The sequence below is a fragment of the Nerophis ophidion genome, linkage group LG22 (assembly GCF_033978795.1).
Source record: "Nerophis ophidion isolate RoL-2023_Sa linkage group LG22, RoL_Noph_v1.0, whole genome shotgun sequence".
NCBI lineage: Eukaryota > Metazoa > Chordata > Actinopteri > Syngnathiformes > Syngnathidae > Nerophis > Nerophis ophidion.
Genome location: NC_084632.1, coordinates 44,899,511 through 44,914,064, shown reverse-complemented (window position 1 = coordinate 44,914,064; position 14,554 = coordinate 44,899,511). Strand labels below are relative to the sequence as shown.

Below are 14,554 nucleotides of genomic sequence, written 5' to 3'. Positions count from 1 at the left end.
CGGCACGCAGATAGCATTGGGTAAAGGCGGGCGATGACATGTTGTGGAGGGCGTTAAAAGTAAAGTCATCACGGCATGCCCTCAATTTTGTAGTCCGAGTGAAAATCGGAGAATGTCAACCCCGGGTGATGTCCGGGAGAGGCACCAAAATCCGGAAGCACCCCGAAACAATCGGGGGGCTAGGCGATTATACAGCTGAGCCACATCAGAGTGGCCAAAGAGCCGCGGGTTGCTGACCCCTGTTCTAGTCCCAGCACACACTTTGGGATCTACATTTTATTCCCATAGAGACACATTGGAGCACATGAAAACATCTTTTGGGTTACAATCATGCTTACTGCACATGTCTTTGATGTCAGCTGTACTTCTGACTAAATGAGAGAGTCTGGAAAAGATAGTCTTCTTGTTGTGTTGTCTCGCACACTCAACATGTACAGTGTTGTATCATCTTGACTTTGTTGCTTTAAAACCAGACCAGCACAAACAAAAGTATGGTCGGGACTGTCATGTGTCCATGTAACAATAAAAGAAGGGATCCAGTTGTCGTCTTAACGAGCTGTTTTATGCACCAGGTAACTGTTACTCCAAGTGCTAACTTGGAGTGACTAATTAAACGGCAAGAGTTCAAAAAGAGAGGTAAAACAAAAGTAGTGAACAGAAGGAAACAATATGGAGTGTCATGTGTCCATGTAACAATAAAAGAAGGGATCCAGTTGTCGTCTTAACGAGCTGTTTTATGCACCAGGTAACTGTTACTCCAAGTGCTAACTTGGAGTGACTAATTAAACGGCAAGAGTTCAAAAGAGAGGTAAAACAAAAGTAGTGAACAGAAGGAAACAATATGGAGTGTCATGTGTCCATGTAACAATAAAAGAAGGGATCCAGTTGTCGTCTTAACGAGCTGTTTTCTGCACGATATCACTGTTACTCCAAGTGCTAATTGCTAGCATCAAACACATTCCCAGAAGACGGCCGTACATAATCCCAACATAAAACACAGGGAACAGCTACATTTCAAAAAGAGAGCTTAAAGAAAAGTGCTGGGTGGCACTTGCTGTCCCGGTTCTTCCATCCTGCTCCTGGGTTCTGCTGACCAAGCTGTCTTTGCTCCCTCAGGGTTCAGCCGGGCCGCTCTGCCTTTTGGTTTGGTGCGGCGAGAACTGTCCTGCGAGGGTTACCCCATCGACCTGCGCTGCCCAGGAAGTGACGTCATCACCATCGAGAGCGCCAACTACGGGCGGACGGACGACAAGATCTGCGACGCCGACCCCTTCCAGATGGAGAACATCAACTGCTACCTTCCAGAGGCCTACAAGATCATGGCCCAGAGGTGAAGTCCACTCTCCTCCATGGAGGTCCTAAACCACTTTTTCCAAGTGTCCACAAGATACTGGAGGGGTCCTAAATGGGACCTAAATGGGTCCTAAATGGGACCTAAATGGGTCCTAAATGGGACCTAAATGGGACCTAAATGGGACCTAAATGGGACCTAATGGGACCTAAATGGGACCTAAATGGGACCTAATGGGACCTAAATGGGACCTAATGGGACGCACATAATTAATAGAGTGACTAATATAATCTGGTTCTGTCATAATTGAGTAATATTATCTTGTTTTGTCATAATTGATAGAGCGACTAATATAAGGTTGTTTCATCCTAATTAATAGAGTAACTAATATAATATTGTTTTATTATAATTAACAGAGTAATATAATCTTGTTTTATCATAATTAATAGAGTGACTAATATAATATTGTTTTATCATAATTAATAGAGTGAATAATATAATTTTGTTTTATTATAATTAATAGAGTAATATAATCTTGTTTTATCATAATGAATAGAGTGACTAATATAATTTTGTTTTATCATAATTAATAAAGTAACCAATATAATATTGTTTTATAATAATTAATAGAGTGAATAATACAATTTTGTTTTATTATATTTAATAGAGTAATATAACTTGTTTTATCATAATTAAGCGACCACTCACATAAAAAAATGAAAGATACGGAGTGCTCCTGAATAAGTTCTTCATTTTTGGGTTTTGGGGGAAAGTAGCAAGTCTTGTCAAGTCAAAAAGCTCAAGTCCAAGTCAAGTCACAAGTCATTGATGTTAAAGTCCAAGTCCAGTTGCAAGTCTCTTTACATTTGGTCAAATCCAGTATTAAGTCATCAAAGTCAGGACTGGAGTCTAACTGGAGCCCAAGTCCTGTGACTGGAGTCCAGGTCATGTGACTGGAGTCCAAGTCCTGTGACTGGAGTCCAAGTCCAAGTCCTGTGACTGGAGTCCAAGTCCTGTGACTTGTCCTCATCCCTGTAGCCTCTTGTGTTATTTCCTGACCCAATGTAAATTCGGCTCTACTCAGAATTGAGCACTGTTTTATCATCAATTGATGAAGGTGGACCCCGACTTAAACAAGTTGAAAAACTTATTGGGGTGTTACCATTTAGTGGTCAATTGTACGGAATATGTACTGTACTGTGCAATCTACTAATACAAGTATCAATCAATCAATCAATCAAAGGTAAAGCACACACCTTGTATACTCTGCATGCAGTCGGCTTGCGGCCCCCCCGAGTCAAAAGCACACACCTTGTATACTCTGCATGCAGTCGGCTTGCGGCCCCCCCGAGTCAAAAGCACACACCATGTATACTCTGCATGCAGTCAGCTTGCGGCCCCCCCGAGTCAAAAGCACACACCTTGTATACTCTGCATGCAGTCGGCTTGCGGCCCCCCCGAGTCAAAAGCACACACCTTGTATACTCTGCATGCAGTCGGCTTGCGGCCCCCCCGAGTCAAAAGCACACACCTTGTATACTCTGCATGCAGTCGGCTTGCGGCCCCCCCGAGTCAAAAGCACACACCATGTATACTCTGCATGCAGTCGGCTTGCGGCCCCACCGAGTCAAAAGCACACACCTCGTATACTCTGCATGCAGTCGGCTTGCGGCCCCCCCGAGTCAAAAGCACACACCTTGTATACTCTGCATGCAGTCGGCTTGCGGCCCCCCCGAGTCAAAAGCACACACCTTGTATACTCTGCATGCAGTCGGCTTGCGGCCCCCCCGAGTCAAAAGCACACACCATGTATACTCTGCATGCAGTCGGCTTGCGGCCCCCCCGAGTCAAAAGCACACACCTTGTATACTCTGCATGCAGTCGGCTTGCGGCCCCCCCGAGTCAAAAGCACACACCTTGTATACTCTGCATGCAGTCGGCTTGCGGCCCCCCCGAGTCAAAAGCACACACCTTGTATACTCTGCATGCAGTCGGCTTGCGGCCCCCCCGAGTCAAAAGGTTTAGACCCCCCTCATAAAAGATGATGTCACTAATGGTGCTCCATTTCCCAAAGGATAATGTTAAAAAAGCCCAACTGAAGACCTCGTCCTGAGGTCTAACATTCATGTTTAAATAAGTTGGAGTGTAAATGTGTGTCAGCGGCCTCCTTGCCCGCCAATAATGGGGATGGAAGCCCCCATCAGGTCACATGACTCCTGTGGGACATTAATGGCGATGGAAGCCCCCATCAGGTCACATGACTCCTGCGGGACATTAATGGGGATGGAAGCCCCCAGCAGGTCACATGACTCCTGCGGGACATTACTATGCATGCGTGGTCCCAGTCAGCGTATGGCAGTCACATAAGAGGCGTGGGGCTTTATAGGTGCGGCGTGAAATGAATTCATGAAACATCTTTGTTCATTTTCATAGCAAACAGTGGTAAAAGATAGGATCCGTTATGGCGGTAATGACGGGAAAGGTGCACACAGCGAGGAAAGCGCTCGTATATCTGGTGACATAAACATCTCTGCTATTACAAGCGGACGCTATGCATCTTTGACTTCTTCTACTTCTTTTTATTCCTTCTGCTACAAGTGTCATTTATCACCTGGCAACACAAGAAGAAGGTGGTAAAACTCTACAAATGGCAGCAATTCATGACTTGCTGGGAAAATGTTTGACTACTGCACAGCGCTGCCTACTATTAATATTAATAAGCATTGGACTCTGAGCCATGATGACTGCGGCATTAGAACACAATCTACTTTCCAAAGATGTGTTTCGGGAGCAGACACAAATGTTGTTGCTCAATCAGCAGAAGGCGATTATTGATCACAACGATCACTTTGCAGATGGAATTGTTGTGCGTCCCCTCGACAACCAGCGTGTTGCTCGCCCACTTGATGCACTTTCTTTATTTAGGAGGCTGCTGCACACCTCTTTTCAGTCTTAAAGGAGCCGTATGTAAAAATGTGGCCAGAAATGCTACGTCAAACCTCCACTGGGGTTGAGGTCTGGGGTCTTAGGAGCTGAATAGACAAGCGTTGTGTCAATAACAAATCACGAAGCAACACATCTGACAGACAAATGAGGCTACTTTCAGGAAGAAGTAGGTCATGTTTGCGGACAATATCTCAACATTCTTACGGTTATTGTCAAAGACTAAAAGCAACTACAACCCACGCTAACAATGGTCATACTGCTGAAAATAAGTAGAGCCTGCTCAGCAGCCTCATGTACGCCCAGAACTAAAGAGGAGACATCTGACCAAGGTGGGCCTCCAGGCTACCTTTCACTTTGACATTTCACTTGCTAGATGTAGTCCACAATATGCTAACACCAATGAGGAATTCTTTCATCATGTGATTTGTCCGTCTCCATACCTTTCACATTGTGTCTTGTTCTTGTCTCTTGTCCTGTCAGTTGGAGGACACATGGACATACATGCTAACTAGCATATGTTAGCATGTATGTCCATGACATGGACATACATGCTAGCTTTGTTAGACAAGATCATAGACCGTATTGGACAATAAAGTTGACATACCAAATGTCCATTTCCATTTATCACAAGTAATAAAAAAAAGGTAAATGCTTGACTTACCTATCAAGGAGGAAATGAGCAAGTTTGGTGTCAGATGAAACATATTTTATGGTCTCCATCTTTCAATGGCATCCCCGATACAAATATTGGTTTTGTTTCTAGCTTCTTCATGACAAAGTTGAGAATGTTAAATTTTAGATGGACTAAGGTCTGACATGTTTAGTAACTTTACCAGTGGCAGTAGCCAGACCAAGTAGTGACACACTCACAGACTTTCTAATTGGTCAAACGGTGGAGGGCCGGGCATCAAAATGAAATTAATAACAATATTTTGGGGATGTAAATCTAATTTTGAAATGAGCATATGAACTACTGTTATTTGTTATAGATGTGTTGGAAAAGAAGATGATTTATTAATGCCTTTTGACATATCATTAAATGATGACTTGACATGAAATGATTACATATGGCACCTTTAAGTGTAGGCCTGCACGGTGGTTGAGTGGTTTGCACGCTGGCCTCGCAGTCAGGGGGTCAAGTGTTTGAGTCTCACTTTCTGTGTAAAGTTTGCATGCCTAGGCCCTATTGCTTCGTTTAAGATTAATCACCCATGTTGATCCCTTTTTTGAGGCTTTTAACAAGCACGGGCGTCAGGTCCGGCAGGAAATGTGACATTTTGGGAATTTGACTCTCCAGAGACTCCTTGACAAATAGCCCCTGCCACCAGAGTCACGTATCGTGGTGGTGAATCCTTTCTTTTTTTTTTTTTTTCCTTTGTCATGAAAAAGGGTGGTTTTTGTGGTTGGTGCACTAATTTTAAATGTATATTGTGTTTTTTTATGCTGATTAAATGCTGATTTTATGCTGATGAAAAAAAAAAAAAATATATATATATATATATATATATATATATATTTTTTTAATAAAAATTAATAAAAAATTCTTCTGCGGCCCGGTACCAATCGGGCCACGGCCCGGTACCAATCGGGCCACGGCCCGGTGGTTGGGGACCACTGCCTTAGAGGGTATGACCGTACAAAGCAATGCACGGAAATCAGGACTAAAATCTAAAACTGTATGTGGAAGTGGACCGGAAGCCACTGAAGACTGTGGGCGGTGTAGTTGGGTTGGTAGAGCGGCCGTGCCAACAACCTAAGGGTTCTAGGTTTGATCCCTGCTTCTGCCATCCTCGTCACAGCTGTTGTGTCCTTGGGCAAGACACTTCACCCACTTGCTCCCACACTGGTTTAAAAATGTAACTTAAATATTGGGTTTCACAATCTAAAGCGCTTTGAGTCACTAGAAAAAAGTGCTATCTAAATATAATTCACTAAAAGACTGGCTAGAATGGGGGTAACCTCTGTACAGTCTGAAGTCTCTTTGCAGATGAACGTGTGAATGATCATTACAGGTATTTCTCAGGTGATAAAAGCAGTTTCTGGTCAGTTGACGGCAGTGATTCTCCGAAGACTTTGACTGATGGAACACAAAGTTCCTAAAGCTGCTTTTAACAGAGTCCTCGATCAGGGAGATCTTTTTATCGGGATCAATGGTCAGAGATTCCGTTTTGCTAGAATGTACCTGAAGAAAAATAAAAGACTACCGGTTTTCGGACGCAAGATACACATTTCAAAACTACGGATCAACCAGCCAGGAGGCAGCAGTCGTAACAAAACTAAAACAAGCCCCAGAACAGAACCTGGGCAACTCCACACTGACATCAAGCAACATTAAAAAGTTCTTCCATTTCTGTACAATTTGTGCCTTTATGTCAAAGAGCTTCTCTTTTTTTGATGACATGTTGAAGTTTTTGAAGCTTGTATGATAAGATTTGACTTGAAGAGACCCAACCTGCTTTCGCTTCATCCTGAGCTCCTCTTCACAGATGCAACAACCGGACTCAGTGTATCGTGATCACGGGTTCCGATGTCTTCCCTGACCCCTGCCCTGGGACCTACAAGTACCTGGAGGTCCAGTACGAGTGCGTGCCCTACAGTAAGTAGAACCCCGGCTCACCTTCCTCATCTGTGACACATCTCGCTCCGTATTGTTGGCCGTCTTTGTCTGCGTTGGCTTTCCTCTCCGCCTGTGCTTGAACGCACGTCGCGCCTTGGACTTCCCACCTAACAGGACCCGTGACACACCTGGGTTCTGCTCTGTATTATTGATGCGCTCGCCGAAGCGGGGGCTTGGGTGGAGAGCGTTGTAGCGGCAAGTGTTTCCTGCGAAGTCTGTCAGGCGACAAACGCAGCTCACCTTGATGGCGTATTCCAGGCGGACACAACAGGTGTGCAGGCACGCTAACAGATGTTCCATTATGTAACCACGGCGCTCGTAAGTCAGAGATAATCTTTCCTGCGAGGCCTTTTCCCCGCTCCCCAGTTGCTGGAATATTCATCGCCATTCATCTCCCAAACAAAATTCAGATTGTCCTCTGCATGAAACCTCCCCCTTGTCCTTTGAGGCCTTGTGTTCATTAGCAATTTGTGAAGAACGTTCCCCACGTAACCTTTGCAGCCTGATTAACGACAAAGATTTACACGGATTGCCAGACTGGCTAATCAGGTGGAGCTGAAATAATTAGGGTGGAAATAATGGAAGGTGATATTTTGCTGGGTCCTGTTTGGCGTCAAATGTATGCCATGCTGTACATATTTCTCTGCATTATTAGTACACCTGTCTAAGATGACCCCATTAGTATGGATTCCCATTCCATTGGGGAGTATCATTAGGCACTGAACGTCTTGACAAACTAAAGGTCAACCTTCCCGGGGCTTGAAGGGCCCGTGGTTAACTGGAAGAAGCAATAATGAGTCCTCGCTTCCTGGAGCTTTCACCTTAAACATCCACTTTTTATGAAGTATTGATCATATGATTTCCTCTGGCACCTCAGGCCTTAACGAAGGATTAGTCCTAAGAAGCACTCGCCTCCACCCACTCTTCACACCAACACCTTCACCCAGCAGTTCCAATCCATGCATGTCTGTAGCGCCTTGTCTTTGCCTCTCAAGGTCCATGTCCGAGCAGAATAGGACCAAGAAGGCCCAAAGTTTCCTATCGCAACTGTCCTGGTAAGTCTTTGGTGTCCTCCCAGTGTCGCCGACCCCGCAGTCCCACTTTCCCACTCCTTATTCTGGATGTGGTGCTTTCCTTCCACCCACCCCCCTGTCCCCCCCCCCCCGCTGTCCCAGTGCATACCCCCGGAGGTTTGGAAGAGTCCTAGAAAGAAACTGATGGTAACGTTTGTACACAGTGTGAGGGAGTAAAAGCAATGCATTGTGGGTCTTGCTGGCCTGTGAGTCACTCATTTATGCGGCTGAATGCAGGACTCTGTGCTAAAGTTCAAAACATGGCACACATCATTAACAACTGTACATGTTTGGGGAGATGTTTCTCATTTCCCCCAAGAAAGTCGGCTTAGTGAGCTAATAAAGAGTGAGCCAAAGGCCTGGATAGCAGCCATGAGACCATCGAACAGGACTTTTAACGTCATCACCTGGAACACTTAGAGTTTTACGCTGCTAAGTCTGACATCTTTCATTCAGGTTTAGCAGTCGTTCAGTACAGCCACGTAAACAAAAGCTTTGACCAACAAACATGGCTACCGCTGCCCCACAATGCATTGCCCCATTGAAGACCACAGGAGCAGTTTCATCAAGACTGGACCGCATGTCTTTCTAAAAGACGAGACAGCGCTGTGAAGTATGTCCTCATCAATATATTCTCACTTTTAGTGATCAGAATGGAACCTTCAAGGTGGAGCACAAAATGCTGGTTGACCTCGGACTTGTTTGACTTCAGGAACAATCCTCTGTAGGAAATACTGGACACAGAAATAATATCGGACAATCTGTACGGACGTGGTCATTAAAACTGTTCCGATACAACTGCTTCACTGCCGATGCTGATATTGTAGCCTTGAGTATTTGATCCTTTATGTGATTGGCAGGTGTCACACTAGATGTTGTGTATTGTGGAATGTTGGAACATGTTTGATCAAGTCAGTCAATCAATGTTTATTTACATAGCCCTAAATCACAAGTGTCTCAAAGGGCTGCACAAACCACAACGACATCCTCGGTACAGAGCCCACATAAGGGCAAGGAAAAACTCACACCCAGTGGGACGTCAGTGACAGTGACAATGATGAGTAGGAGAAACCTTGGAGAGGACCGCATATGTACAGGACTGCTTGTATCGCACATGATATCACACACGAGTAAACACGCTGCAGTACTACTTGTATCGCACATGATATCACACACAAGTAAACACACTGCAGTACTGCTTGTATCACACATGATATCACACACAAGTAAACACACTGCAGTACTGCTTGTATCACACATGATATCACACACAAGTAAACACACTGCAAGACTGCTTGTATCACACATGATATCACACACAAGTAAACACACTGCAGTACTGCTTGTATCACACATGATATCACACACAAGTAAACACACTGCAGTACTGCTTGTATCGCACATGATATCACACACAAGTAAACACACTGCAGGACTGCTTGTATCACACATGATATCACACTCAAGTAAACACACTGCAGTACTGCTTGTATCACACATGATATCACACACAAGTAAACACACTGCAGGACTGCTTGTATCACACATGATATCACACACAAGTAAACACACTGTAGGACTGCTTGTATCACACATGATATCACACACAAGTAAACACACTGCAGTACTGCTTGTATCACACATGATATCACACACAAGTAAACACTGCAGGACTGCTTGTATCGCACACAATATCACACACAAGTAAACACACTGCAGGACTGCTTGTATCGCACACAATATCACACACAAGTAAACACACTGCAGGACTGCTTGTATCACACATGATATCACACAGAAGTAAACAGGCGGTAGGGCTGCTTGTATCGCACATGATATCACACAGAAGTAAACAGGCGGTAGGGCTGCTTGTATCGCACATGATATCATGATGGTGGGTCCCCGAGCAAGAAGACTTCCTGGCTGCTATCTCAGCAGGCAGCATTCAGATGTCAGCTGGTTGCCAACAAGGAGGATCACACGGCAAACATGAGGATTGCTGATTAAAAGTTGTGAGCGGCTCAGAGGTTCAGGCTGGATTTAGGAGGATTCAAGACTTGGGAGTTGATTTACAAGACAACATATTCAATCCTGACTAAGCTGATCAGAGCCTGTCCTGGTCTACACTTAGCAGTCCCTCAAAGACTAATCATCTTCATCTTAAACACTAATCATCTTCATCTTAAAGACTAATCATCTTCATCTTAAAGACTAATCATCTTCATCTTAAAGACTAATTATTTCCATCTTAAAGACTAATCATCTTCATCTTAAAGACTAATCATCTTCATCTTAAACACTAATCATCTTCATCTTAAAGACTAATCATCTTCATCTTAAACACTAATCATCTTCATCTTAAAGACTAATCATCTTCATCTTAAACACTAATCATCTTCATCTTAAAGACTAATCATCTTCATGTTAAAGACTAATTATTTCCATCTTAAAGACTAATCATCTTCATCTTAAAGACTAATCATCTTCATCTTAAAGACTAATCATCTTCATGTTAAAGACTAATCATTTCCATCTTAAAGACTAATCATCTCCATCTTAAAGACTAATCATCTTCATGTTGAAGACTAATCATCTTCATCTTAAAGACTAATCATCTTCATGTTAAAGACTAATCATTTCCATCTTAAAGACTAATCATCTTCATCTTAAAGACTAATCATCTCCATCTTAAAGATTAATCATCTTCATGTTGAAGACTAATCATCTTCATCTTAAAGACTAATCATCTTCATGTTAAAGACTAATCATTTCCATCTTAAAGACTAATCATCTCCTTCTTAAAGACTAATCATCTTCATCTTAAAGACTAATCATCTTCATCTTAAATACTAATCATCTTCATCTTAAACACTAATCATCTTCATCTTAAAGACTAATCATCTTCATCTTAAAGACTAATCATCTTCATCTTAAAGACTAATCATCTTCATCTTAAAGACTAATCATCTTCATGTTGAAGACTAATCATCTTCATCTTAAAGACTAATCATCTTCATCTTAAAGACTAATCATCTTCATGTTAAAGACTAATTATTTCCATCTTAAAGACTAATCATCTTCATCTTAAAGACTAATCATCTTCATCTTAAAGACTAATCATCTTCATCTTAAAGACTAATCATCTTCATCTTAAAGACTAATCATCTTCATGTTGAAGACTAATCATCTTCATCTTAAAGACTAATCATCTTCATCTTAAAGACTAATCATCTTCATCTTAAAGACTAATCATCTTCATCTTAAAGACTAATCATCTTCATGTTGAAGACTAATCATCTTCATCTTAAAGACTAATCATCTTCATGTTGAAGACTAATCATCTTCATCTTAAAGACTAATCATCTTCATCTTAAAGACTAATCATCTTCATCTTAAAGACTAATCATCTTCATCTTAAAGACTAATCATCTTCATCTTAAAGACTAATCATCTCCATATTAAAGACTAATCATCTTCATGTTGAAGACTAATCATCTTCATCTTAAAGACTAATCATCTTCATGTTGAAGACTAATCATCTTCATGTTGAAGACTAATCATCTTCATGTTGAAGACTAATCATCTCCATCTTAAAGACTAATCATCTTCATGTTGAAGACTAATCATCTTCATCTTAAAGACTAATCATCTCCATCTTAAAGACTAATCATCTTCATCTTAAAGACTAATCATCTTCATGTTGAAGACTAATCATCTTCATCTTAAAGACTAATCATCTTCATCTTAAAGACTAATCATCTTCATCTTAAAGACTAATCATCTCCATATTAAAGACTAATCATCTTCATGTTGAAGACCAATCATCTTCATGTTGAAGACTAATCATCTCCATCTTAAAGACTAATCATCTTCATCTTAAAGACTAATCATCTTCATGTTGAAGACTAATCATCTTCATCTTAAACATTAATCATCTTCATCTTAAAGACTAATCATCTTCATCTTAAAGACTAATCATCTTCATCTTAAAGACTAATCATCTCCATATTAAAGACTAATCATCTTCATGTTGAAGACTAATCATCTTCATCTTAAAGACTAATCATCTTCATGTTGAAGACTAATCATCTTCATGTTGAAGACTAATCATCTCCATCTTAAAGACTAATCATCTTCATCTTAAAGACTAATCATCTTCATGTTGAAGACTAATCATCTTCATCTTAAACACTAATCATCTTCATCTTAAACACTAATCATCTTCATCTTAAAGACTAATCATCTTCATCTTAAAGACTAATCATCTTCATGTTGAAGACTAATCATCTTCATCTTAAAGACTAATCATCTTCATCTTAAAGACTAATCATCTTCATCTTAAAGACTAATCATCTCCATATTAAAGACTAATCATCTTCATGTTGAAGACCAATCATCTTCATGTTGAAGACTAATCATCTCCATCTTAAAGACTAATCATCTTCATCTTAAAGACTAATCATCTTCATGTTGAAGACTAATCATCTTCATCTTAAACACTAATCATCTTCATCTTAAACACTAATCATCTTCATCTTAAAGACTAATCATCTTCATCTTAAAGACTAATCATCTTCATCTTAAAGACTAATCATCTTCATGTTGAAGACTAATCATCTCCATCTTAAACACTAATCATCTTCATCTTAAAGACTAATCATCTTCATCTTAAAGACTAATCATCTTCATCTTAAAGACTAATCATCTTCATCTTAAACACTAATCATCTTCATCTTAAAGACTAATCATCTTCATGTTGAAGACTAATCATCTTCATGTTGAAGACTAATCATCTTCATCTTAAAGACTAATCATCTTCATCTTAAAGACTAATCATCTTCATCTTAAAGACTAATCATCTTCATGTTGAAGACTAATCATCTTCATCTTAAACACTAATCATCTTCATCTTAAAGACTAATCATCTTCATCTTAAAGACTAATCATCTTCATCTTAAAGACTAATCATCTTCATCTTAAACACTAATCATCTTCATCTTAAAGACTAATCATCTTCATCTTAAAGACTAATCATCTTCATCTTAAACACTAATCATCTTCATCTTAAAGACTAATCATCTTCATCTTAAAGACTAATCATCTTCATCTTAAAGACTAATCATCTTCATCTTAAACACTAATCATCTTCATCTTAAAGACTAATCATCTTCATCTTAAAGACTAATCATCTCCATCTTAAACACTAATCATCTTCATCTTAAACACTAATCATCTTCATCTTAAACACTAATCATCTTCATCTTAAAGACTAATCATCTTCATCTTAAAGACTAATCATCTTCATCTTAAAGACTAATCATCTTCATGTTGAAGACTAATCATCTCCATCTTAAACACTAATCATCTTCATCTTAAAGACTAATCATCTTCATCTTAAAGACTAATCATCTTCATCTTAAAGACTAATCATCTTCATCTTAAACACTAATCATCTTCATCTTAAAGACTAATCATCTTCATGTTGAAGACTAATCATCTTCATGTTGAAGACTAATCATCTTCATCTTAAAGACTAATCATCTTCATCTTAAAGACTAATCATCTTCATCTTAAAGACTAATCATCTTCATGTTGAAGACTAATCATCTTCATCTTAAACACTAATCATCTTCATCTTAAAGACTAATCATCTCCATCTTAAAGACTAATCATCTTCATCTTAAAGACTAATCATCTTCATCTTAAAGACTAATCATCTTCATCTTAAAGACTAATCATCTTCATCTTAAAGACTAATCATCTTCATCTTAAAGACTAATCATCTCCATCTTAAAGACTAATCATCTTCATGTTGAAGACTAATCATCTTCATGTTGAAGACTAATCATCACCAAGAACATTTTCCCGTTGAGCTGGCAGATATCACGATATCAGTGTTGTGTATCGCTCGATATCAGTAGTTATTTGTTATTTTTATGACTTATGTAAAATATATTTTATTGTGATTATAATCCCTCAGCTATCAAGGCGGGAAGGAAATGTCAACACAAGCATGAAAAGACTCCAACAATGTCAACAAAATAGTTAAATCACATTGAACACTTAACTATAAACTCTTACAAACGAGGAATATGTAAGAAATGCTTCATAAAGTGTAAGAAAATATTGCAAAGTGTGAAAATGTAGAAAGCTGAGAAGAAGTACTTTCTGCAGGTTTAGTGGCAGGAAGTGACAGCTGTGCTCTAAAGGGTGAGCTCAGGTGGTGTGGTGTTAGCACTCTTGCCTTGCATCATGTACACACCACCTTGGTCTGACTACGGTCATAAGCAAACATGATATTTGATACTGTCACCTGATTGGCTGTTAGCTTGTCCCTCCCACTGATCAGTGATCACTTCCTGCGTTGCTAGGTTACCAGAGAGCGAGTGTCTTTGTTCATGCAACCAACTTTGCTTCCTTACTTCCGCTTTCTTCCCACTGAGGACAAAAAACAATATAGAATGTTTTTTTAAGTTATTAATTTTTAATATTGATTACCGTATAGTCTGGACTACACGTTGCTACTTTTTTCCTACACTTTAAACCTGAGGCTTAAAAAACGGTGCAGTTCATTAAATTTTTTTTTTTTTTTGTGAACTGCTGTTAATACAAATAGTTAAAAAAACA

The 14,554-nt window shown here is 40.1% G+C and overlaps 1 protein-coding gene across 12 annotated transcripts in view; it reads left to right on the top strand.

The window, feature by feature from the left end:
* adgrl2a (adhesion G protein-coupled receptor L2a) overlaps positions 1-14,554 on the top strand; it is a 185,435-nt gene that overhangs the window by 83,312 nt on the left and 87,569 nt on the right. For 11 of the 12 annotated variants that reach the window (XM_061883989.1, XM_061883987.1, XM_061883988.1 and 8 more), the window contains exons 3-4: positions 1,117-1,330; positions 6,724-6,833. In XM_061883989.1, the coding sequence (XP_061739973.1) occupies positions 1,117-1,330; positions 6,724-6,833 (324 nt within the window). Of the gene's footprint in view, positions 1-1,116; positions 1,331-6,723; positions 6,834-7,849; positions 7,910-14,554 lie in introns of all 12 variants that reach the window. The other variant, XM_061883998.1, reaches the window with a different exon arrangement.